The sequence below is a fragment of the Dryobates pubescens genome, chromosome 3 (genome assembly GCF_014839835.1).
Source record: "Dryobates pubescens isolate bDryPub1 chromosome 3, bDryPub1.pri, whole genome shotgun sequence".
Taxonomy (NCBI): domain Eukaryota; kingdom Metazoa; phylum Chordata; class Aves; order Piciformes; family Picidae; genus Dryobates; species Dryobates pubescens.
The window spans coordinates 44,960,127-44,985,685 of record NC_071614.1 but is presented as its reverse complement, the minus strand read 5'-3'; the positions used below and the strand labels follow the sequence as shown (position 1 = coordinate 44,985,685).

General features: G+C 42.8%; 1 protein-coding gene across 1 annotated transcript in view; it reads left to right on the top strand.

Moving 5' to 3' along the window:
- The window catches only part of HAO1 (hydroxyacid oxidase 1), a 32,895-nt gene extending 9,442 nt beyond the window's left edge, over positions 1 to 23,453 (top strand). Inside the window, exons 2-8 of the mRNA XM_009906882.2 lie at positions 107 to 258; positions 8,610 to 8,865; positions 16,959 to 17,134; positions 18,050 to 18,141; positions 21,187 to 21,345; positions 21,608 to 21,677; positions 22,631 to 23,453. Of these exons, the coding sequence (XP_009905184.1) occupies positions 107 to 258; positions 8,610 to 8,865; positions 16,959 to 17,134; positions 18,050 to 18,141; positions 21,187 to 21,345; positions 21,608 to 21,677; positions 22,631 to 22,701 (976 nt within the window). The 3' untranslated portion in view covers positions 22,702 to 23,453. The remainder of the gene's footprint in view (positions 1 to 106; positions 259 to 8,609; positions 8,866 to 16,958; positions 17,135 to 18,049; positions 18,142 to 21,186; positions 21,346 to 21,607; positions 21,678 to 22,630) is intronic.
- The last annotated feature ends 2,106 nt before the right edge of the window (positions 23,454 to 25,559 follow it).

Sequence of the window (25,559 nt, the reverse complement as noted above, 5' to 3'; positions counted from 1 at the left end):
GCTTTCTCCTGACAGCAGAAAAAAAAATTCTGCTCTTGGCCATGAAGAACTGTAAATAACCCTGACAATGCAGGCTTTTTATTCTCTTTACTTTTCTTTGTGTCAGATGGAAGCTGTACCCTTGGGTGCTCAGGGATGTATCGGTAATGGACCTGTCGACCTCAGTCTTGGGGCAGAGAATCAGCATGCCAGTCTGCGTTGGAGCGACTGCTATGCAGTGCATGGCTCACACTGATGGAGAGACAGCTACTGCTAGAGGTACACCGTGCAAGCCCCCCCGGCAGGGGGTCTGAGATTAACAAAGTGATACTGTGCCTATTGGTTGTGAAGCCAGGATTGGTTTCTTCTTCCTGGTGCTGCGGTCAGGATGGATTTGAGTTGCTGCTCAGAGTAATCAGGTTTATTTTTAGTTTGATTTTTCACTGTTTGCCTATTTTGGTGTGCAGGTTTTCTCTCTCTGTGAAACAGTATGTAAGAGGAGTAACAAATACAAACTTGAAAGCTCCATCTATCTATATATGTCTCTATATATTCTGTGACTATAACTATATATATTGCCATGACAACATTTTTCCTGTTACAGAAGTGCTTCTAGAAATTCAGGGGCTTTTGCTTGTCTGGGAAAAATACTTGCTTTGAAGATATGTCTTTGAGAGCGTCCCAGGGAACCAGTGAGATAAGGGCCCCTCTGGGCTACATGTTGCACAAAGACATTGCCAGTGTAGATGCAGTCTAAAAAGCTTCAAAAAATGGGCCATAAATGAGTTGGATTATTAGGGGACTTGAACATCTCCCTTATGAAGAGAGACTGAGATCTCTGGGGCTATTTAGTTTTGAGAAGAGAAGACCGAGAGGGGATCTCATTAGTGTGTAAACCTAAAAAACCCTAAATAGTACTTTAAAAAGTATCATTATCCTGTGTATGGCTGAGGTATTCAGCTCTCAGCATATCCATAACCAATGTAACAAATGCTAGTGTGAAGCAAATCTAATTTCTGCCTGGCCATGGGAGCTGGTCTCAGACCTCATTAAAAAGCTGCATTGCTGTCGTGTGCACTGTGATGGGCTGCAGCACAACTCCGGCAGCAGTCTCTGTGACAGCAGATTTCTCCAGTTTTACAGTGTGCTTGGGGATGGATACATTTTTCTCTTTTCCAAAAGATTCATGGGGAATCTAATTTTATGTCTGTTGCATGTGCAGGCATGTTCCACACGATGGAGCTCGAATACCTTGAATTGGTTTGTGAAGCCATGTCTTGTGGCACACCTTGGTGCTATCCTCTCCTTTGGCAGCTTTTGTGGATTATTTCTGGCCCTGGTTATGGTGGGAGGAAACTCTGAACCATTATACCACCAAGTGCAAACAAATTAATGCAAAGTTAAAAGCGAGGTTTGAAACACACAATCCAGGATGTTTCTTAGCAAAAATTCCCACTAATGCCTGGCTGCGTTTTACAACATAAATCTATAACAATTTATAAGTCAAGTGGTACAATAAGACTGAGTTATAGTTGTGCTAGATAACTTAATTTGGGAATTTCCTGACTTTTGTGCACTTTGATTTTTGGACTTCAGAATGATTGTTTTATTTAATGTTCTTGGATTTTCAGTCTAGGAGGGTTTGGTGTACTGGCAATGGTTTGAATGTGTGGCCAGATAAATAGATCTGCTGGAGTTGATACATTTTTCATTGCTTTCAAAGGCAAGTGCAGTTGAAATCACACCCTCTGTATTGCATTAAGTGTTTCTGGTGGTAAAAAATACAGCTTTGGTTTTGTTGTCTGTTAGAGGTGGCTTCAGTGCCAAGGTTTTGGTTTGACCTTATAAGATGATAAGGGTTAGCTGTAAAGTACATGCGTGGCTTAAAGGTTTCTTTAAACTTGGGACATTTGGGATCAGGGAGTTTGCTGCCTTCAGCTTGTCTTAAACTCTCTGATACTTCTGAAATATTAGTGAGCAGTTTGTTGGCTGCTTTATATAAGCTTTTGCTTTAGCTGCACAAGCCAAGAAAGTTTGAATCTCAGTCTTGAAGCTTTTGCAAACCTAAGCTTGACTTTTTGCTGAGGGGTGCAGGTAGTGGCATATGAGGTGGTACCTCTGCTGTTGTGATGATCCTTGAAAAGCATGGCATGGTCTGAATCGTGCCACTTCCTAGCCAGGGAAAAACAGACATTGTTGTGCCCTGGCTTGTGTCAGGGAATGTAGCAGCTGCCACAGTGTGCCCTTGTGTGTACCTGGACATGACTCAGCAGGTGCCACAAGCCATACATGTGGTTAGTTGGTGTTATACTGCAAGAGATAATCTTGGGTTGACACCATTGTACCTGCAGAGCAGTGTGGTGCAGGCAGCAGTAACAATTCCTTCCCCTGCTGTTTCGTATTTTGGGGATGATGCCTGATCCCAATGAGTGATAGTGTTTTAATTTCAACTCTGCTCTTCCAGTAGGTTTGCCCCCCGAGAACAGTGTAAGTGTCTTCTCAGTGACAAGGGCATGTCATGGGTTGTCTTGTTAGGTAAAAATTCCTGTCTTCATAATCCTTCACTTGAGGGCTTGTTGGTGCTGGTTCTAAAGGGATGTTCTCCTGCAGCAACCAAGCTCATGGAGAGGAGTGTGCATCTTACCCAAAAGGGCAAAGCTTGGTGACTTGCCTTAAACACACCTTCACTGGCAAATCTATTTCAATAGTAAGGGATCTTTTGCGGGGAAAATGTTCAATTGCAATTTTGAAGTAGCCAATGACAGGCTATCCACCACAACTGAAGTTGTTGCAAAGGTTGAGCAAGTCCACCCTGAGCAGAGTAAAGCCATAAGCATGGTCAAAACTTGTACAGCTTCAAACCTTGTTTAATTTATATTCCTGTTAGCTAGACTTTAAAACCAAAACCAACAAAAACAACAAAACAAACCAACCAAAAAATACACACACAAAAATACTTGTCTATATAGGCAGTATTAAGGTTGCTACTTACTTTTATTTGACATGCCTATGAACCTGGAGTCCTTACTTACAGAGAAAGCTCTCTTGTCCTTGAAACAACTTCATGGACTTTGGCAGTTGTCCCAGTTTTTCCAGGTCTTTCTTCAAGTATATTCCCTAACATTTCAGTTGTAGTTCATCAGTGTACGTGGCAGTTTTCCAAATAATGGATTTTCTGTTCAGAAGAAACTGAAAAATTGGGAGAAAAATTGTTTTGGATTAACTGAAATGTTTGGTTTCATCCAAAACACAATGTTTTATTTCATTTTCCTACTAGCTAATTCTTTTAACTACACTCCTGTTTTGAAACAAAAGTGTTAGCTCAGAAGAAAACATTCCACTTTGAAAATATCAACACATGACATTTTGAATTAGGTGAGTTTTTCTCATCTTACCCATTCCAATTTCAGCTTCTTTAACTAAAAATATTTGCCAAATTTGATGAATAATCTTAGCCGCTGCTAAAGAGCAAAGGGCTGGTCTCTGAACACTTTTCAACAGAACTCAGATTCTACGTGATTGATTTTTTTTTTTTCTCCTGCTTGTCCATCAGGAAGTTCACTATTCCTCCATGCAAGGACATTCACTGTCATTCTGACTTCACGCTGTGCTTGCAACCAGTGTGATACCTGTGTTGTCTCTGTGCAAGTGCAATAGAACTCGTGGCTCTGTAAATAGAGCCTACCTTCAAATAAACAAAACCTTGTGCCGAGTAAGAAGTAGCTTTTCTTAAGCCTTAATTGGTGATAAACGTATATGTAGCCCCTCAGTTTAAGAAGGACATCGAGACACTTGAACGTGTCCAGAGAAGGGCAACAAGGCTGGGGAGAGGCCTTGAGCACAGCCCTGTGAGGAGAGGCTGAGGGAGCTGGGATTGTTTAGCCTGGAGGAGAGAAGGATCAGGGGTGACCTCATTGCCCTCTACAACTACCTGAAAGGTTGTAGACAGGACGGGGTTGGTCTCTTCTCCCAGGCAACCAGCACCAGAACAAGGGGACACAGTCTCAAGCTGTGCCAGGGGAGGTTTAGACTCGAGGTGAGGAAAAAGTTCTTCACTGAGCGAGTCATTCGTCATTGGAATGGGCTGCCCAGGGAGGTGGTGGAGTCACCGTCCCTGGAGGTGTTCAAGGGGAGATTGGACATGGCACTTGGTGCCATGGTCTAGTTGTGAGGTCTGTTGGGACAGGTTGGACTTGATGATCCTTGGGGTCTCTTCCAACCTTAGTTATACTGTGATACTGTGATATTATTTTGAGAGTGCTGTTCCGTTTGTATTGCTGCTAATTACAAAATGCTGCCTTACTGATGCATTGCCTTATATCTACCTGTCTTCTCTCTGGCTTGCAGAAAACAAGGCTGAACAGCCTGAGTGTTTTTGACCAGATCTTTTGAAAATGGAATAGTAGCTGGTTTTATGTTTACCCTTTGCAATTGCTCTCAAAGAACTTTCTGAGTCACTGCTGACACAAGAAGTTTTGGCATCATCTGTGATGTGGCTACACCATTTGCTTTGCCAAAGAGAGGATAGGAATATTGACTGAAAAGCCCTTTCTTCCTCCTCTGTTGATCTGCTGGCAGCTTTAGCGTTTCCATTAGAGAGGCAACAATGCCTTTGTTCCTCTGGCTCATAATAGAATTCTGCCATATTTTTTGCTTTAGTACTGCTGAGCATCTGAATTCAGGTTGCTTGTGCTCATTGGACACATTCTTGAGTGTGAAGGAGGAAGTTTGTGATCTGCTAATTTTTTGTGCTCAGTCATAGTGGAAGTAGCAGGACTTTGTACCAATCTTTCACCTGTTACCTATGTGATGTTCTCCCCGCCCCGATATGTTAATTTTGAGGTATGGCTATTTTGGGGTCATTAGGAGGACAATACTCACATGAGAAAACATGGCCTGTACTGACCTGACCCTGACTGTCCCCAGAAACTGGCATGGCCAGAGGCTTTTTCAGTTTGAGTGTACACAGGCAGCCTGTCATGACAGCCCTCCTAGCCCAGCCAGATCCATTTTGGCGACTCATCTTTTCCTGCTGCCTGCAGCCTTTGGCCTGACTGACAAAATGCATTGTGTCAACAAAATGATTGTAGGCACAGCTTGCACGCAGTGTTTTGTAAGGGGTAAGCGAGGTGAAGCTGGGCAGGGTATTTCTCAGCCAATTGTGTTTCTTCAAGAGAGTCATGTTAAGTACTTCAAACATCTCTGGTTTTTAGAAGATGCAGCTTCAAGAGTATAGCTGTTTCTGTTGTGAAATACCACCATGTCAAAAGGATATTGTGTTGATCCCAAGCTATGTTGTCTGTCCCCTAACTTGGAGACCATGGATCCACCAATGGATTCAAGGAAGAACAACCATAGTGGGGCCGTTTGGTTGACGTGCCTTGGAGATGCCCCTAAAAGGGAAATTATGGGAGTTTACACAGCCAGAGGAAAAGGTTCCCATTCCTGTACAAAGTAATCCTGACAAAATATGTAAGCTTAAACTGGGCTCTTCTCCAGTGCTACCCCCTGAAGTACATTGCCTCTGAGCTGCCCACAGGGACAAATTCCATACCCTTCCTGAACCACTTTAAAAAATTATGTCTAATCAGAGGAGGGAAGGAGATTGAGGTTTCAGGATGAAAAAAAAAATGGGCTAATAACCATTACTGCTCTGTTCTCCTGTGGACTTAACGAGTGGGTCCTGTCCCATGGTCAGCTTTTATTTGTTGCTATGTAAAATACTTCAGCTGAGTTCCCCAAGAGTGTGAAAAGCCCCATTTTGCTGAGGCTTATGTTCCTTGGTGAGAAAGTATGTCCTTGCTTGTGAGACTAAGTGTGAGCAGGTAGCAGTAGGGTAGTGAAATCTGCACCTGCTCAAGGAGCCATGGAACAAAAGCTGTGAATGTCCCCTTTCCCAGGCACCCCACCCAGTTCTAGTTGCATTTGAGACTGAAACAAGGTAGGGTACAAAGAGCTCAAAGCTTTACTTTCCTGATGTCAAAAACTTCCCCAGCCTCTTGTATGTGGCTAATGCCATGGTCTCTGCACTGTCATTGACCTCAGTGGGAACCTGCAGTACAAAGGGAGACATGGTTTGGGCGGTGCTTGGGATCTGATTTATACTGATTTTTAATAAACAGAGGTATTTGCAGCACCCTCAGAATGTAAGTGTAAAATACAGCTGTGTAGGAATTTAGTTGCTTCTGTTTCCTTCAACTGCAGCTATAAGTGCACAAATGGGAGTGTATTTTTAGCAAAACCTGATTTAAGGTAGGAAAATGGAAATACTTCAGGACTACGTATGTTTGCTTTTGAAAGTCTAGAAAATTGTGAAAATAAGCTTTGGAATGATCAACGTAAAGCACAAATCAACCAAAACTGGAACCTGGAATCTCTAAAACTGAATTTTTTTTCTTGTGTGTGAACTCTGGATTTGACCATGCAGATCTAAAATGTGAGTGTTGAGCTGGTTCTCCACCCAAGAGTCCTGAACTTTGCAGGGCAGGCAAAGGGAATTTTGTAAGCATGGCTTTCATGGAAATGCCATAACCCAGTCTGAGACAGTTGAACTCTGATTGAACCAAACCTCTTAAATCTAATCTTAAATCAGATTAAAACATCGTTTTCCCTATCTGTATACAGCTAAATGGAAAAGACATGGTGGCATTTTGTATTTTAGATCTTCTACTTACCTAACATATTTCTTGGTGCCACTTCCATTTTAATTTTGCCTTTTGCCACTCTTTTTGTGTCCACAGGGCTGTAGAGGTAGACTGGAGAATAAAAGGAAGAATGGAAATAAATGGATACCTAAAGGCAAATTGAGCCATAACATTTGCATTTTTCCCTTATCTGATCTGAGGGTTTTGCAATTATTGGGTTAGCAACCCTCCCTCGCATTCATGAACTCATATTTGACAGAGCAACAGGAATGCAGAGCCCTTGTTTCTTAGTATCACTTAATACTCTTGATTTGACAAATCACTTAATGCGGTGGGTTGTGGTAACCCACCACAACTGATTTTTAACAGGACATTAGCCATTCATCATGAGTTCTGCAGAAGAAACTAATTTCTAGGTACTTAATCTGTGAGAGCACACTTTTTTCTAGAATTTTAAGTGAAATGACTGCAATGTAGAGTTTAGGATTGTTTCTACTCTATTCCAAATGGTTGAAAGCTGCCTGGTGGCCCTGGGAGGGTGTAACCAATTTGTTTGAATGAGCTGTTCATAAGTTTCCACTCTCAGAGACTTGTAATCCTTATTTAATAAAATCTTCTCATAAAGACCACCTTTTAATTCCTTGATGGGCCAGAGATGATGTTTTGAAACAGAGCCCCATTTACATTATGAATATGCATACTATGGTAGACTAAGAGAATAAAGCTTTGTATAATATTTTTGAGTTTTACAGTGTGTTTTCCTTTATTTTACAGTAAGTGACAGATACTCAAAAAGACTAAGTGGTAGATTTATAATCTCATCATAGGAGGTCAGCTGGTTTGTAGCACAGCCAGGGTTGGGAATCTCCCTGGCAAGGCAGTGGGCACAGAGCCTCTGTCTGACCACATCTGGGACTGTTAGATCACATTTAACCTTGGGGCTACACCTTGGGCATGATTTTGCTCCACAGATTTTTGAAAGTAAAGGAGGAGAGGCCAAAATATGTTCAGTATAAGCATCCATCCCTTTTGGCCTCAGCAGAGACTTTGGGCACTTGTCTGTTGTGTCTGCTCACCTTTTGTATTTGTTTTTGGCATCCTGGTGGAGACAAAATGAGTGTGGGGTCCCTCTCCTTCCAATCAAGAGACAGGAGGTGAAAATGCTAAAGCAAAGAACTTCCCTTTTAAGTCTTTAGATAATGTTGTTTGCTGGGCTGCATTCATTATACCATGAAACACCCAGTAGGGTTGACAACTGGCATTTACTTAAAGAGCATAGGTTTAATGCCAGTGACCATTTTGAGGGTGGGAGAAAGCAGCCAAAATACCATGATAAAAATGTTAAAGGGAGCCTCTGTGATAGTTTTGAGGAGAGATGAAGAGCAATATTGAGAATCACAGGTCTTAAACACTTACCTGCAGCATTGTGGCAGTGTTCAAGAAGCTGGAAGCCTTAAATATAATTTAAAACTCCTATGCCCTTAAATATGTGTGCCAAAATTTTTGACAAGTAGGCCAGATGCTGGGGGCTTAAAAACAGACTCCTCATAGGATAGAGAATTATTAATATGGGTTAGGCTTAGTTGGATTATATCATCATGATCACAGATACAGTAATCACAGAATAGTGGTGATTGGAAGGGATGTCTGGAGATCATCTGGTTTAACCCCTGCTAAAGCAGAATTGCCTAGATCAGGTTGCACAGGAAATATCTTTTATTTCCAGTATTGGAGCGGGGATCATTCCAACAGCATACAGACAAGTGTCACCAGCAGTGTGCCTACAAGCTGGAGAACTTTTGCAGCAGCCCCACACTGTTAGTAGCTGCTATTAGTGCAGCATTCCCTGAAAGGCTGAAAGTGTGAAAACTCTGGGGAGTGGCAGGGTGACATTCTACGCACTGATACTCTCCCAAGCCAAGTGATCCTGTTTTGGATAAACACAGAAGCTTCTCTAATCTTGAATATAACTTTGTGTTTCCTCAGCCTGCCATGCAATGGGGACAGGGATGATGCTGAGCTCCTGGGCCACTTCTTCCATTGAAGAAGTGGCTGAAGCAGCTCCAGCTGGCCTTCACTGGCTGCAGCTTTATGTGTACAAAGACCGGGAGGTTACCAAATCCCTTGTGAAGCGTGCAGAGAGAGCAGGCTACAAAGGTATCTTTGTGACAGTGGACGCACCGTTCCTTGGCAGGCGCATCGATGACGTGCGCAACAAGTTTCAGCTTCCTCCTCACCTCAGGTAGGTGTCTGCTGGTGGGATGTAGAACAGGTATGTGCAGTGCCATGGTCACCATGAGGTGCGGTGGGAGAAATTTGTCTTTGGAACAAGGAATTTCTTCAAGGTGCCACACGCTGCACTGGGCATGAACACCAAGGAACTGTGCTCGTATCATCTCTTACTGTGCTCGTATCATCTCTTACTGTGCTCGTATCATCTCTTACTGTGCTCGTATCATCTCTTACTGTGCTCGTGCTATGAACAGCATTGGGTCAAAGCTACACTTTCACAGTTGTCTGTAGACTTTAAAAGAGACCATGTGCTAGGCAACATGGGGCTGCAAACTGGCAAAGTTAGAGGCATGGGGCATTTCCTTGTATGTCTGTCAACAATATTCTTGGACATCTTCAAAACTCAGCTGGACACAACCCTGTGTAATCTGCTCTCACTTTGAACATAGATTCAGCTGCAGAGTTGGCTATGCTCTGAATGGGGGTCTGGACTAAACGCAGCAAAGGTCCCTTCCAAGTGATGTTATAGGCCCTTCTAATCTATGTTACCCTGTGATGCTGCAAGGGGTCTAGGGCTGTGTCGCTAGTGACCACAGAGCCCCTTTCCAAGCAACTTCAACTCTTCTTTTATTCAGATACGGAAATGTACGGGTTTGCAAAATGGAGCTAAAAAACTTGTGAGAGTCTTGCAAGTAGGGGTTAGTAGTGACTGCAGTCTGCCATGACATATATTAAGACTAATGTCTGCTGCTTTCAGAACCTGCAAATGAACACAAAAATGGAAAGACACTAAAAATAAAAAGGAGAGCTGACCATGTCTTGAAGCAGATTAACTTTGATTTGCATTCTCATTGAAAGCAAGCTTTGAAAATTATCAGTGGGTCTGAAATGCTCCTCCTGTGTCTCCTAAGACTGTTAAATTACATTATGTATATCCTGTATGTAATATGTACTTAGCAAGAAACATAATATCACACCCTGAGGTCTCCTCTTTTTCATACAATTCAAACTACAGGCAAGACATGGGACTGTGCAATAAATCTGATTCTTCACTTTGCAGGCAAAAAACCCTTCAGAACATGACGTGTTGGATCTCCCCCCTGTGCTTGTACTTGAAGCTAATGAATAGTATGATGAAAGATGACAGAACAACCTTAACTATGATTTCAGTGTTAAAGTATAAACTTTTGAGGAAAACACTAGAAAAGATTCCTTGACACATCTAACACTAAAATGTAGTACAGTGATATGCATGTCTTGTATAGTAATCCTGCTCTAGATCTGTGATTGCCAAAGCATTATTGAGGCACACTCATTTTCTGTAAAAAAAAAAAGAAAAAAAAGAAGTCAATAGTCCCAAAACATTTGAGGAAGGTGATAGAGTATTTCTGAAACACTTTAACCCCACCTGACAGAGCTGTGATTTGAGTGAATGATATAAAATAATGTGAAGTTGGAGTAATCAAGCATGCCTGCTCGAGAGGGTGACATCAGCCATGGGAAATTTAAACGAGGCAGAGCAGAGCCACACGACTCCCATTTGGCAAGAGAACCTTCTGGCTGGATCGCAGCTAGCGGCGTGTGCTGGGTCAGCCGACAGAGTGCAGAAGCCTCTGTGGTAGCTTGGGCAAAATATAGTAGTCAGGTGGAATATACATATTTAACAACAAAAACCCCCAAACTTAATTTCGCCTACCCGAAGAGATCCAGCCATGGTAATGACTCGGCCAAAGGCTACTAGAAAAATGGTAGGTCCCCAGAGAGAGCTGGCACACAAGCATGCAGGTGTCCAGGCTGCTAGCTGCAGAGAGTGCTGGAGCCTGGCACTTGGAATGGAGGGTGAAGGAGGCAACACCTGTGTGAGGTGTGATGAAGTGAATTATCTTCTCAATCTGGTGGCTGAGCTAAAGGATGATGTATTAAGACTCAGGACTATAAGGGAATGTGAAAGGGAGTTACATATGAGGCTTTGCAGACCTCCCCTGTTGATGGAAGCATCCCCAGAAAAAGAGAGGCATGGAAACAGGTCCCTCTTAGGAGACACATTGGGGAATCCATCCCAGCCTCTTCACCTCCCCATTGCCCTTGCACAATAAGTATGAGGCCCTGCAGGTTGAGGGCAGTGTGGATGAGAAGAGAGAAGAGGAACCATCTAAGGGGATGCTTAAAGCGAATCGGTCCCCACCAACCATCAGGACTAGTGCCATAAAGAAAAAGAAAAGTGCAATTGTTGTTGGTGACTTGCTCCTGAGGGGCACAGAGGGTCTTATATGTTGTCCTGACCCATCTCACAGGGAAGTCTGCAGCCTACCTCGGGCCCGGGTAAGGGATATCACCAGGAGACTACCAAAGCTAACACAGCCCTCTGACTATTACCCATTGCTGGTAATCCAAGCTGGAAGCGATGAGATTGATAAGAAGGGCACCAGGACAATCAAAAAGGAGTTCAAGGCTCTCAGATAATTGATTGGTGGGGCAGGAGCTCACAGGGTGTTCTGCTCAGTTCCCTCAGTTCCCTCACTGAAAGGAACAGAAGAACCCACGCCATCAATAAATGGCTCAAGGGAGGGTGCCAGCAGCAGAATTTTGGGTTCTTTGATCAAGGGGCAACTTTTACTGTACCTGACCTGCTGAACCTAGATGGAGTGAATCTATGTAGAAAGGGCAAGAGGGTACTAGCACTTGAGCTGGCAGGGCTCATTGGGAGGGCTTTAAACTAGGTTTAAAGAGGGTGGGTGATGAAACCAGTCTCTCTGGAGAGGAGAGAGGGACATAAACTAGAGTTAGATGAGAAATCAGCAGCCCAACTGAAGTGCATGTACACCAATGCATGCAGTATGGGTAACAAACAAGAGGAACTGGAAGTCTTGGCTCACCAGGAAAATTACAACGTAGTTGCCATTACAGAAACGTGGTGGGATGATTCACACAATTGGAGTACTGCACTGGATGGTTACAAGCTCTTTACAGGTGAGGGAGAAGAGGAGGAAGGGTGGCTCTGTATATTAGGGAATCTCTTGATGCCACAGAACTTGAGGTAGAGGATGAAAGGATTGAGTGCCTGTGGGTTAAAATCAGAGGAAGGGCTAACAAAACTGGCATCCTGATTGGAGTCTGTTATAGACCATCCAACCAGGATGAAGAGGCTGATGAAATATTCTACAAGCAACTGGAGGATGTCTCAAGGTTATCAGACCTTCTCTTCGTGGGTGACTTTAACCTGCCAGACATCTGCTGGGAACTTAACTCAGCATAGAGGAGGCAGTCCGGAAGATTCTTAGAGTGTATGGACGACAGCTTCCTGATGCAGCTGTTAAGTGAGCCTCCCAGGGGTCAGGCCCTGCTTGACCTGCTGATCTCAAATAGAGAAGGGCTGGTGAGAGATATGATGGTAGGAGGCTGTCTAGGGTGCAGCAACCATGAGATAGTGGAGTTTTCAATATGCAGGGAAATAAGGAGGAGCAATAACAGAATCCTCACTCTGGACTTCCAGAGGGCAGACTTCAGCTTATTTAAACAACTGATTTGGAGAGTACCCTGGGTAGCAGCCCTGAAGAACAAAAGGGTCCGGGATGGTTGGACCTACTTCAAACCGGAGCTCTTGAAGGCACAGGAACAGGCTGTGCCCATGAGCTGAAAGATGAGCCAGTAGGGAAGGCAACCGGCCTGGAGGAGCAAGCAGCTCTTGAAGGAATTAGGGGGAAAAAAGAGGGTGTATTGCCTTTGGAAATGGGGGGAAGCAACTTGTGATATGTTTAAGGACATTGTTAGATCATGTAGGAGAAAAAATAGAGAGGCAAAAGCCCAGTTAGAACTTAAGCTGGCCACTGCTGTGGAAAACAATGAAAAGCATTGTTATAAATATATTAATGCTAAAAAGAGAGGCAAGAAGAACCTCCACTCTTTATTGGACCTGGAGGGAAACATTGTAACTAAAGATGAGGAAAAGGCTGAGGTACTAAATACCTTCCTTGACTGAATTTTGAACAGTAAGGCAGGAGGACTTCAGGATAGCCTGCCTCCTGAACTGGTAGATAGGGTCAGGGAGCAGTATAATCCTGATGAAATTCATGAGGAAGTAGTTAGGGACTTGGTGAGCCACTTGGATACTCGCAAGTCCATGGGACCAGATGGGATCCATCCTAGGGTGCTGAGAGAGCTGGCAGATGAGCTGGCCAAGACGATCTCCACCATTTACCACCAGTCCTGGCTCACTGGAGAGGTCCCACATGACTGGAGGCTGGCCAATGTGATGCCCATCCACAAGAAGGGTCAGACGGAGGAACCTGCAAATTACAGCCTGTCAGCCTCGCCTCAGTGTCAGGAAAGATTATGGAGCAGATCATCTTGGGGGCAACCACAGTGCACCTGCAGGGTGGCCAAGGGATCAGGCCCAGCCAACATGGATTTAGGAAGGGCAGGTCCTGCCTTACCAACCTGATCTCCTTTTATGATCAGGTGACCCACCTGGTGGATGTGGGGAAGGCTGTGGATGTAGTCTACCTGGACTTCAGCAAGACCTTTGACACTGTCCCCCACAGCAAACTCCTGGCCAAGCTGTCAGCCCGTGGCTTGGACAGCAGCACTCTGTGCTGGGTTAGGAACTGGCTAGAGGGCCGAGCCCAGAGAGTGGTGGTGAATGGTGCCACATCCAGCTGGCAGCCAGTCACTAGTGGTGTCCCCCAGGGATCAGTGTTGGGCCCAGTCCTATTCAGTATCTTTACGGATGATCTGGACAAGGGGATTGAGTCCACCGTTAGTAAGTTTGCAGATGACACCAAGTTGGCAGCAGGTGTTGATCTGTTAGAGGGTGGGAGGGTTCTGCAGAGGGACCTTGACAGGCTGGACAGATGGGCAGAGTCCAACATGATGGCATTCAACAAGTCCAAGTGATGGATGCTTCACTTCGGTCACAGCAACTCCATGCAGGACCTGGGGGTGCTGGTTGAGAGCTGGCTGAACATGAGCCAGCAGTGTGCCCAGGTGGCCAAGAAGGCCAGTGGCATCCTGGCCTGCAGGAGAAATAGTGTGGCCAGCAGGAGCAGGGAAGTCATTGTGCCCCTGTACTCAGCACTGGTTAGGCCACACCTTGAGTCCTGTGTCCAGTTCTGGGCCCCTCAGTTTAAGAAAGATGTTGAGTTGCTGGAACATGTCCAAAGAAGGGGAACAAGGCTGGTGAGAGGTCTGGAGCACAAGCCCTATGAGGAGAGGCTGAGGGAGCTGGAGTTTTTTAGACTGGAGAAGAGGAGGCTCAGGGGAGCCCTTATTGCCATCTACAACTACCTGAAGGGAGGTTGTAGCCAGGTGGAGGTTGGTCTCTTCTCCCATGCAACCATCAACAGAACAAGAGGACACAGTCTCAAGCTGTACTGGGGAAAGTTTAGGCTTGAGGAGAAAGTTCTGAGGTCTTTTCCAACCTTGTTAATTCTGTGAATCACTTCAGATTCACAATGACACTTGGACAGTGTTTTGTTGCAGAGTGGGTGGTGAAGCTCTCTTAGATTGGGCTCTGCTCAGTTATGTGATAACTTTTTCTTGGCTTCAGATTTTCAACAAAGTTTCAAAGCGACAACAAGGTGCCATTGTGCTTGGAAATGTATGTAAGGCAACATTCATTCAAGTGTTGATTTGTGTTTCACTGGCCAAGAAAAACAGTTATTTATATAATCTTATCCATGGTTCTGTTTTCCTCTGAGTACCCCACCCTCCACAAACCGGCAGCTAAAAAGCTGCATCTTGCTGAGAGCCTGCTATTTTCTCATATTCTTCTGGACCTGGATCTGAACACAAAAGCCACGTGAAGTGCTGCTTGTTGCAGGCATGAAATCAGCAGTGAAACTAGCCAGTTTCCATGCAAGAAAAAAACCTCATGAGTTTCCCAAAATGTGGAATATGAGTATAAAATAGTGCAATGTGGAATGAGACAGTTTCCACAGGACAGAGCAGTAAGCCTTGTGTAGGACATGGTTGTCTTTGTTGGTACTGATGTTGCTGATGGCAGTCTAATGCTTGTGAGCTCATGGGTCTGCTTCAGCTTTCTCGTACCAGCACAGCCTGAATTTCTCCACTTTCCCTCTTTCCCCCTTCTTCTGCTTTGTCTAGTAAGGACTCTTTGACACAGGGGTTGTCACTTACCATCCAGTTCCTAGAACCTGTGAGATTGGTATGGTGCTAAAGAGTAAATGATGTCAAATGTTTTCATACAAACTTCATTTCTCCCCCTTGCATTTTACAAGGAAACATACAAAAAAGACACAACGTAAACCAGCAGAGTGTTGGTCTTGTTGGACAGATGAAAATTCTGAATTCTTTGCAAGGCTTCACGTAGATCCATCAAATTCACAGGCTTAACAAAGTTTCCCTTCCTCCTCCTCCTCTCACACCTATCTGATCCCCTGTTCCTCCAGTAAATGAACCCCTTAGATTTGGGAAAAGGAAAAACAACCCCAAATTTGCTGCATGAAGGTTAAGGGGATTTTTGCTGGTAAGTAGATCCTGTATTATGTAAAACAAGATTAAAGTTCCAGCCTGTACTGCTCTAGAACCTGAATGTCCCACATCCTATGGTGCATTTATCCTCATGATGCTCCTGGCAGATACTGTTTTCCTATTTTATGGTGAGAAATTGGGGCAAGAAGAGTGGCTGACTGTTGTGTTCAAAGTCACACAGGAGGACAGAGTCTTAAGCCCAAATTAGTGCTCTCACTGCTGGGTTTTCCTCTGGGCTGTGGATTTTGTAGAATCATAGACCCATAGAATGGATTTGAGTTGGAAAGGGTCTTGAAGATCATCTAGTTCCAACCCCCCTACCATGGGAAGGCACACCCCCTACTAGAACAGGTTGCTGAAGGCCCCTTAGTTCAAGGACAGGGAATTGCTTGAAAGACTCCAATGCAGAGCCACAAAAATGATTAAGGGAGTGGAACATCTTCCTTATGAGGAGAGACTGAAGGAGCTGGGGCTCTTTAGCTTGGTGAGGAGGAAGGGACTAAGGGGTGACCTCATTAATGTTTATAAATAGGTAAAGGGTAAGTGCCAAGAGGATGGAGTCAGGCTCTTCTCGGTGAAGCTCAATGACAGGACAAGGGGCAGTGGGTGGAAGTTGAGGCATAGGAAGTTCCATGTAAACAGGAGATAAAATTTGTTCACTGTGAGGGTAACAGAACACTGGAGCAGGCTGTCATGGGGGATTGCGGAGTCTCCTTCTCTAGAAATAGTCAAAACCCACCTGGATGTGTTCCTGTGTGATCTTGCATAGGTGATCCTGCTCTGGCAGGGGGGTTGGAGTAGATGATCTTTCAAGGTTCCTTCCAGCCCCTAACATTCTGTGATTCTGTGATCCAACCTGGCTTTGGACACTTCTAGGGTTCAAGTGCCACAGTGTCTGTGGACAGACTGTTCCAGTGCCTCACTACCCTCATGGTAAAGAATTTCCTCCTAATGTCTAACCTAAATATAGCTTCTTCCATTCTGAAGCCATTAACCCTCATCTTATCACTACATGCTTTATAAAAAGTCACTTTCTAGCTATCTTTCGCATACTGGAAAGCTTCAATAAGGTCTCCCCAGAGGCTTCTTTCCTCTAAGCTGAACAACTTCAGCTCTCCCAGCCTGTCTTTATGAGAGATTTTCCAGCCCTCTGATCATCTTCATGGCCCTCCTCTGGACCCATTTTAACACTTTTATGTCCTTCTTGTGCTGGGGGCTCCAGTGCTGGACAGAGTACTCCAGGTGAGAGCAGAATAGAGAGGGAGAATCACCTACTTTGACTTGCTGGTCATGCTGAACGTTTAGAATTCAGACTTTATCCTGTTTCTTCTGAATGAACTAGGATTTTTGCCTTGGGACAGAGAAATTTGAACCACTGTTATCAAATGCTTTGCCAGCCAAAGGTTTCAGCTGACTAAAGACTGGGATCTGACATGCCAGGATAGGCATTTTTTGCTCCTGCTTGGCATTATAGCAAAGGGGTTTAACACTATACTGACTATTGGCATTAGGAACTGATTTATAGCTACAGTGAATCTTTCTTAGACTATTTTTCTCTCTTGTCTGTTTTGGTGTTTGTGGTTTGGTGTTTGTTTGTTTTTTGTTTTTTTTTAGATTAAAAAACTTCTCAAGCAGTGACCTGGCATTCTCCTCAGGGAAAGACTTTGGAGAAAACAGTGGATTGGCTGTGTATGTAGCTGAGGCAATTGATGCAAGCATCAGTTGGGAAGACATCAAATGGCTTAGAAGGCTGACCTCGCTGCCCATCGTTGCCAAAGGGATCCTCAGGGGTGTGTAGCTCTGCTGCTTCCCATGGGGCAGGTGTGGCACATGTTCTTGCAGAGGCACCAGGGAAGAAGTATTCATGCTGAGGAAATTTCTGTAGCATTGCATAGAATTGGCAAGCATTTCCTTTGCTGATGTAGACTATGGTGGGGTGTGCATGTTCATGTTTCTGTGCAAAACAGAAAATGACTGAAAGGAGAAAGCTTCTTTTCCTCATGCTAGGTTAGGGACCCAGCAACAAAGACACACACAGAAGCAGCTGCTTAAATAACTACCTGGAGTTGTCAGAATGTTTTAATGGCTATACAGTATGTTTACCTTGATCTTCATTAGGTAGTAACTGGAGCCACTGGTCACTAACCTAGTTGTTTGGCTGTCATCACATAATTCTACTTGAAATCCTGTGGCCAGGAAGACTGAACTTTCTCTGTTCATTGTCTGTAAGCTCCTAACTGTGATTTGAGTTGGATGTTACTTAAAGGGAAGCTGGATTTTCATTCCTTCAAGAGCACTGAGTGAAGTGAAGTGGTTTTATTAGGTGTGGATTATTACTGTAATGATGCCAATGATTTTGGGCTGGAGAAAATTATTTAATAAAATAATTTCTAAGTGATGAGTTGTGGGACATAGCAGAAAAAATAAAAGCTAGCAACCAAAGTGGTACCTAATCCTAAGTGGTAAAATGCTCTGTTCCAACATTTCAAACTACTTTTATGTTTTTATTGGTTAAAGATAAAACTGCTTCCTGTTTTGAGATGGGACTTTGGCATGATGAAGCCCTAAGGTGGCTTTGTATTAGGTGGCAATGGTGTTTTTCATGGCAAAGTTTCCTTCATCACTGTGGCAATAAGTTCCCAGTTATGGAAGGGCATGTCTTGTTTATTTGTTTGGTTGGTTTTGGTCTTTTTTTTTTTTTGTAGCTGATGATGCTAAAGAAGCTGTAAAAGTTGGGGTAAATGGTATCCTGGTGTCAAATCATGGAGCACGGCAGCTTGATGGGGTCCCTGCAACTGTAAGTACTGGTGCCAATAGGGATCAGCAGTCTCTGGGTTTCTCTACTTTTTTTACTACTTGTTTGGTTGTTCTGAACACATGGTAGCTGGAGAAAAAGACTACAGATATGCCTTACCCTGTCGCACTTTAAGTTAGGGGAAGCTTCCCCTTGGTGAGATCAAACCAAAAAAACACAGGAGGACTTACATGTGGCTGTTTCTTCAAGCTACCTGAGCATCCTGTCCTTGGTTGCAACAACCTCCATGGAAGCCTAGAAGAGCAGTTTCAGACAGCGTATCACTGTTAGTTAAATGTCTAGAAATTGGAAAGTCTTTAATTTTTTTTTTTCTATTTTTCTCTTATTTCTCCTTTCTCACCCCCTTTTTTTTTTTTTTTAAAAACCCCAATGTTGTGGCTTGCAGTTCACTGAAAGTTGCTCTACAGTTGTTTTTCCCTTTTAATATTCTTCGGAGACTTCTGAAAAATTACAGTTACAGAATAGTTTAAGGCAGAATTAACTCTCCATTTTTATCCTTTCAAACATTTTCACCTTTGGAAAAGGTACAGGGTGGTTAAATTACATGGTTTTTTCCTCTTTCCTTTTCCTTGTCATGCTACCCTGTGTTTTTTTCCGAAGGTGAAAAGGGATTTGAGAAGTTCTGAACTGGAAAAAAATAGAAGGAAAATGAAAAAGTCTGTGTTCTGGCCAAAGGAAAAACCCCCAAATTCCAGTCATCATTCATCCGTCTTCATTTGGTATGGGAAAGCTGTGCAAGTAAAAAGAGAATGAAAAGGAGAATTGAAGCCCACTATTCCTAATGTGTCCGTGATGGACAGCCTCATGTTTTCCATGATCATTTTCTGAAGGGAGAGTAGGACAGGTAAGCCCTTTTTCACTGCAGACTGTTTTGCACATGAAGTCTTACCTGCTCAGCTCTTCTGTCCCACTGGCACGTCCCTCCCTTCCATGGAGCAGTTCTGCTCTTTCCTTCTCAGAGACAGCTGAGGATTCTCCCAGCCCTGTTCCTTCATCCATTCATTTTTTTAGGTCTTCACATGCACTCAGTGACTGCCTGGTTGTGTTGGCTGGTTCTTCACCAGCCAAGCCCTACATTGGAGAGACAACTGCCAGCACAAATGTTTTTCTAAATGGTTAATTAAGCTGAGGTACTGTCCTCTGAGATGCTTTTGTCTGGCTGTCTTTAGGTATTCCAGTGGACTGGTATGACAAAGGCCTCCTGATGTTTTTGAGATTGAGATTTTTCTTTTAAGTGCTGCCTGGAGACCTGTATGAGAGATGGGGACAGTCCTTTTAGCAGGGCCTGTAGTTGACAGGACAAGGGTGATGGTTTTAAACTAAAAAAGGGGAGATTTAGACTAGGTAGAAGGAAGAAATTTACAATGAGGTTGGTGAAATACTAACATAGGTTGACCAGAGAGGTGGTACAAGGTCCATCCCTGGAAACATTCCAGGTCAGGTTGGACAGGGCTCTGTGCAACCTGATCTAGTTGAAGATTTCTATACTCCCTGCAGGAGGTTTAGATTAGATGACCCTTAAAGGTCCCTCCCAACCCAAACCATTCTATGATTCTATGAAACATGATTTTGTGCTGTTGGAGAGTGTGCAGCTATTCAGTTTTAGACACCTCAAGGGCAACTCAATTTTCAGAGTCTGGGTGCTTGGTACTTCCGAAATAAATATTCTTTCTTCTTTATCTTCTTGTCACCTTTTGAGAATGCTTTCCTCAGTTTCACCAAGAGTATTTGAAAATCTTGGGCTTACCTCTGTGTGTGAGGTAATCCAACAGGAAGAATGTACAAGGATATTAAAAACATCATTTTGAGAAATGGTAAAGTAATAGGATTTTTTTTTTTTGCCAACTGCAGTAGCACAGAAATTAAACCTGCAAACAACTTGTTATGAGTTATTCTTTTGCAATATCACATTACAGAGGAAAAGGCACTATAAAAGCTGGTATGTTCACTGGATTTCAGCATGCAAAGAAATACATTTCACAATGCAGTTTTCATAATGTAAATACCTGTGTCAGATCATGCTAAATGTTTCTAGTTTAAATATCTGTTTAATTTCACAGGTTTTCAGAATGTGAGCTGAACCCAAGATGGTTAATATTTCTAATGTGTTGTTACACATTGAGGAAATCTATGTTTTAATTATGGTTTGCCTCATGCTTCAGTAGTTATAGTACTTTAATGTTGATATGATTTGTCAGGATATAGAAAGTGGTCTCTGTATATGGAAACAAATCGAAAATATGTTTGGCAAGAGAATAAAACCAAAGCAAGTGCCAAACTTCAAGAAAATTTTAATCCAAATCTAAAAACAAACTGCACTTTAAAATTTCCTTCACCCCCATCTCCTAGTAATTTTTTATCCATTAGAAAGGAAATTAATTAGATCCATATTTGAAAGACATGGATTTTTGTGCCTTTTCTCACACTACCACAGTCTCCTTAGTACTTGACTTACAGTTTTGTCTTTCCTAATTTTTATGAATAGGAGCTATTTATCTGGTATAGGAGCAGTTGCCCTGTAATTAATGCATGAGGCTTGAATTCAGGAGGCTTATCTCCTTGAGGCATGAACATGGTGTGGACATGTTACTTAACTCCCTGGTTGGTTACTTGTAACTTAGAAGCATTAAAAAATTCTGCCTCCCCCCGCCCCCTTGAAAAGTGACTGTGACTCATTTTCATCCCCAAACTACTGAACCCTGGAAGTCTGGGGAGCTGTTCCTTATACTCTTCTGAAACATCTGGTACTGACTTATGTTGGATACATGTCATGGGATCAGATGGACATTTTATGTGACCCTGCTGACTCTTACTCTATTTATGTGACTTTCTAAGTAAATTTGACCTTTGTATATATCTGCTGACATGCTAAGTGACTACTGTTTTTCAATACAAAACTATCGTTTGTGCATAGTTAGGCATGCAATTGCTCATTTAACTTCTTTAAATCCCGGATCCTGTACATAAGAGTTCACTTAAATAGGGGTACACAAGTGGACAAGTTACATTCCTATTTTACTTTTTTAGATTGATGTCTTGCCTGAAATTGTTGAGGCTGTGGAGGGGAAGGTGGAGGTGTTCCTAGACGGTGGGGTAAGAAAAGGTACAGACATTCTTAAAGCGCTTGCTCTTGGTGCCAAAGCTGTATTCATTGGAAGACCTCTCATCTGGGGCTTGGCTTATCAAGTAAGTTAGAAAAAGTTCAAATTTATGTTTGTAGATATTTAGGCTTGCTATTTGGGTTTAGCATATGCATGTATATCTGTGCGCACGCAGGGGTGTGTGTGCGATGGTATCTGTATGGATTCAGCCTGTCTAATCTAAAATTTGCTATGACAAGTACTCGAGTTATGCACAAAACTTTGTTGGCACCATGTATACATGTCTGTATTTACATTCATGAGCTATATGTACACCTAACAGTTCATACTGTCCTCGAACCTCCTAGGGTGAAGAAGGAGCAAAAGAGGTTCTCCAGATGCTGAAGGAAGAGTTTCGACTGGCAATGGCATTGACAGGTAAGACATCGATGTTTCCTCTTATTAACAGTCACCTCTGTCTCACATTTCCTTATAGTTTTCATTTGCCCTGGGCAATAGGCTGTAGTAACTTACAGAAGGAAGATGGAAATTTTTGCAATGTGAGCAGGTTAGGCTATGGAGAGATGAAAAAAAGGACTTCTTGTTATCCCTGTCTTAAAGATGGGGAACAGAGGAGATTAAATGAAAGAAAGCAAAAAGATTCTTTGCAAGGAGAGCAAGAAATCTGTAGAAAAGTACTGGTAAATCCTTGGTCACCAAGGGGTGACTTTCATCTGACAGAATGTAGACTTCTACGAGATAGAAAAAGAAAAGGCTTAGAGTGGGATTGTCTTGGTTTAAGGAGTCTCAAATAAGTTAAGGAAAACCGCTCCACACTGGATTGGAAAGAATTGGAAGTTTAAATGGAATTCATAGCTACATACAACAGTACAAAAGCATGTAAAATACACAAAATCCACAGTCCACCTCAGCCATGGTTCTCCAAGAGCCTCCTTAGGCCAAAGCTTCATCCACAACCTCCCTCCAAAGCAGGCCAAAACCCCAGGCCTCAAATAAATGCCTCTCCTCACCCACCTCCCATCCCATACCAAACCCATGGGATGCAGCTTAAAATTCAGCTTGCCAGCTCAAGGATGCTCAAGGCCCTACTCCCCCAGGTCACCAATGACAAGGGAGCCTGAGTCAGAAGGGAGCAGGGAAAAGGGAAGGGGTCTGGACAGCTCGTCCTTTTCCCTTACAAAGGGGGAGATGCAGGCATTCTGGGAATGGAATAACATAATTTCCTGTGTCCACCCACTGGGCTGGACTGTTCAGCTCCTTATGCCTTCTGGTACTGTGGAAGAATCATCTCTATGGTTAGGATGCAGGCCTAAACCTGTAACTGGGATAGAAATGCAAAACCTTCTTCTGATATGTAACTTCTCCTCCAGGATGCAAGAAAGTAGAAGAAATTGGCAGGACACTGATACGAAGAGATCAAGTATGGATTTCCAAGATTTAGATCTGAAGACTATTGCCTTGCATGTTGTCTGTCATACAGAAAATGTACTACCAAACAAAAAGCCTTCACCCTTTGGGCCTCATCCTGCAATCCTGACTGAGAAGGGGTGTAGGAGATCACTCATTGGAGAAAATACATGAAGCAAATTTTACAGGTGTATTTTCTGTATTCTCCTAGGCTCTGCTGGTAGTTGTGATTCAAGATGGGCCTTTAAAGAAGAACAACATAGAAACTTCAAAGTGTTTCATGACAAATGCTAGTATGAGCTTACGTGCCAGGATGTAACTTAGCTGTTAAAATGAAACTAGAAACAGAAATGTTTTGACAGCAAACAGCTATCAAAACGTTTCTGTTTATAGTTTCCTTTTGATGGCAAACAGCAACCAAAATGCAGAAATGCAAAATTAAAAAATACTTCTTGCTCACTGTTTAGAGGAACTATATTGTAGGTCATAGAGATTAAATCATGCTCTCTTATGAATCGTGTAATTTTCCTAGTGACTATGTGCTACTCCTTTATAAGCATGTGGGCTACTCCTTTATACAAGCATGTGGGCTTGTAGCCTATAGCTGAGAGGACTCTTAGTGTAAAGAAATGAACAGCAAAGCAAAACTGGGGAAGTTGTCATTTAAGTGACACAACTCCCTTAGCAGCCAGGTAATCATTATGTAGTGCATCAGGTACAGGTCAGATCCTTGGCTGCACAAATCTTTGTAGCCCTGTTGCCTCTGCTGCACTGTGCTGAGGGTATCCTGCTAGAGCTCACACACTTTTCACTTGGTTTCATTTGCGGACAGTGACAACTGAAGGCTGATGCTACCTAGGGCAGTTTGTAGGATTTGCAGCCATGTGCGAAGGAGAAATTTGGCTAAGGTATTAACTAGTGACTTGGCAAGATTCTAGTGGCTCTCTTCACTTTCCACAAACACCTTTCAGACCGGTAAATTATAGTGCTATTCATTCTGCTTATGAAGATAAACAGATATTATCGCATCTGCTCCTCTGTTCTCTGAACAATCCAAATACAAATTGAATTCAGGAGGAATTTTATGACTGTAAAGAACAAAGGAATAACTTCCTACTGCAAAATGACTATTTTCCAAAGAGCAGGCAGAGGAGGGAAGACTCTGCTAATCTCATCTTGAGAAAACTAAGGGTGGCTCTTCATCTGTCTCACTTCTATTACAGGTATAACAATGTAACTGGGAGCAGGGAGATGTTTTGAAAATCTTGTGGAAATTTGGTGTTCATTTTTAAGGAGGATTAAGGAAAAATAAAATAAAAAGTGCCTTGATTTCATTGTTCAGTCACTGACATCACTGGCTCCATTTGTTTCCCATCAGTGTCAGAAGGACTCATGCAGTTAGACCCTCCCTTTTCGCTTTGTTTGAAATATCCCTTACTGAGCTGTTGAGGCAGCTTTGCAATAAAATGATGGAATATTACAATGTGAACTGAAGCTGGGGCTGGAACTCAAAATGGGGAGAAAACCCAAAAGGCCACATGCTTGCCCTTCAGTTGTAAAATCTGTACTTTATTTGCTGGAGAATCTAGTGTGTTGGTGAGGGTTGCGTAGCAACAAAACAAAGTTTATCTGTGTAAGGAAATATGACTGTTTCTCAGAGCACCGAGAAGCATAATTTCTGCTGTTTACTGCACTTATCATATCTGTTGCAATGTGGACTGTGTCAGATGTCAATTACGGACTAACTTCAGAAAGACTGTTTATTTTAGATAATATAAATGTTACTTACAAGACAGAGGCATCATATCTCATGTTTACATGCTTAAGATCTATTTCTAAAGTTTAGAAGATGCAGTTTCCTGTCTTTGCCCCAGCCAGATTCAAGGAAAGTTCTATAACAATGTGGTCTAGGATAAGTTCTGATGGTGAGGAAACCAGTTCTGTTACTTGCAATTAACTATTTCTAGTTTTTCTTGGATAATGGGTTTATGTTGGTTTTTCCTACTTGCTATCTGAGAACTGTCTGACTGCCTTCCAGTTCAACCTTAATAAGAACAGACATGTATTATAAACCAAAATTAGAACCAAATCCTGAAAGGCTGAGAGGAGATGTTAACAGAAATTAAATTAATTAGCCTGGTAGGCTTCTGTTTTTGAAATAGTCCACAGTGAAGAAGATTTCCCTTGATTTTGAGACAAACTTAACTGCTTCTGGAAATTATTCTTAAAAGGCAGGAACTCTGGTTGGTTTTGATTTTTATTTAGAAAGCAGAAAGACTGAGTGCCCTTGACTATTTTAAAGGTTGAACAATGTCCAGGCTAAGGAAAAAAATCTACCTCACAGCTGTGTCACCTGAGGAAGTTGAGAAGATAGCACACATAACAGGTTGTGGTTGTAGATCTTTCTGGAGTTTGTGAAGGTGTGTCTGAGGAGAATCTAGCAATACAGCAGAAAAAAATCATAGATTTTTGTGAGATATTTAGAAAAATACAGTATTTGCCTCTAATGTAACAAGTGAACCTGGCAAACTCTTGGGAGCCATTTGTCACAGTCCTCAGGTCAAGGCATAGAAGCAGAGTGGAACAGAAGATGTATTTTTCATTTATGATGCTTAGTATATCTGGCTATCTGTTTATTAAATAACAAACACAGTGTCTTGATGGTTTTAATTGTGTCATTACTTTCTGACTCTACCTTGGCTCCACATTAAGCCAGAGACACCATGAAAATGTCTAAATAGTAAAAAGAAAACAAAAAAACAAACCACCAACCAAAAATCCCCAAACAAAACAACAACCAAAACAAATAAGGGAGTAACAGTGAGCAATATTTATGTACCCAGAAAGACAGTACTCAACTGGTGTGCTGTGTGCTTAGAAAAAAACCCCAAC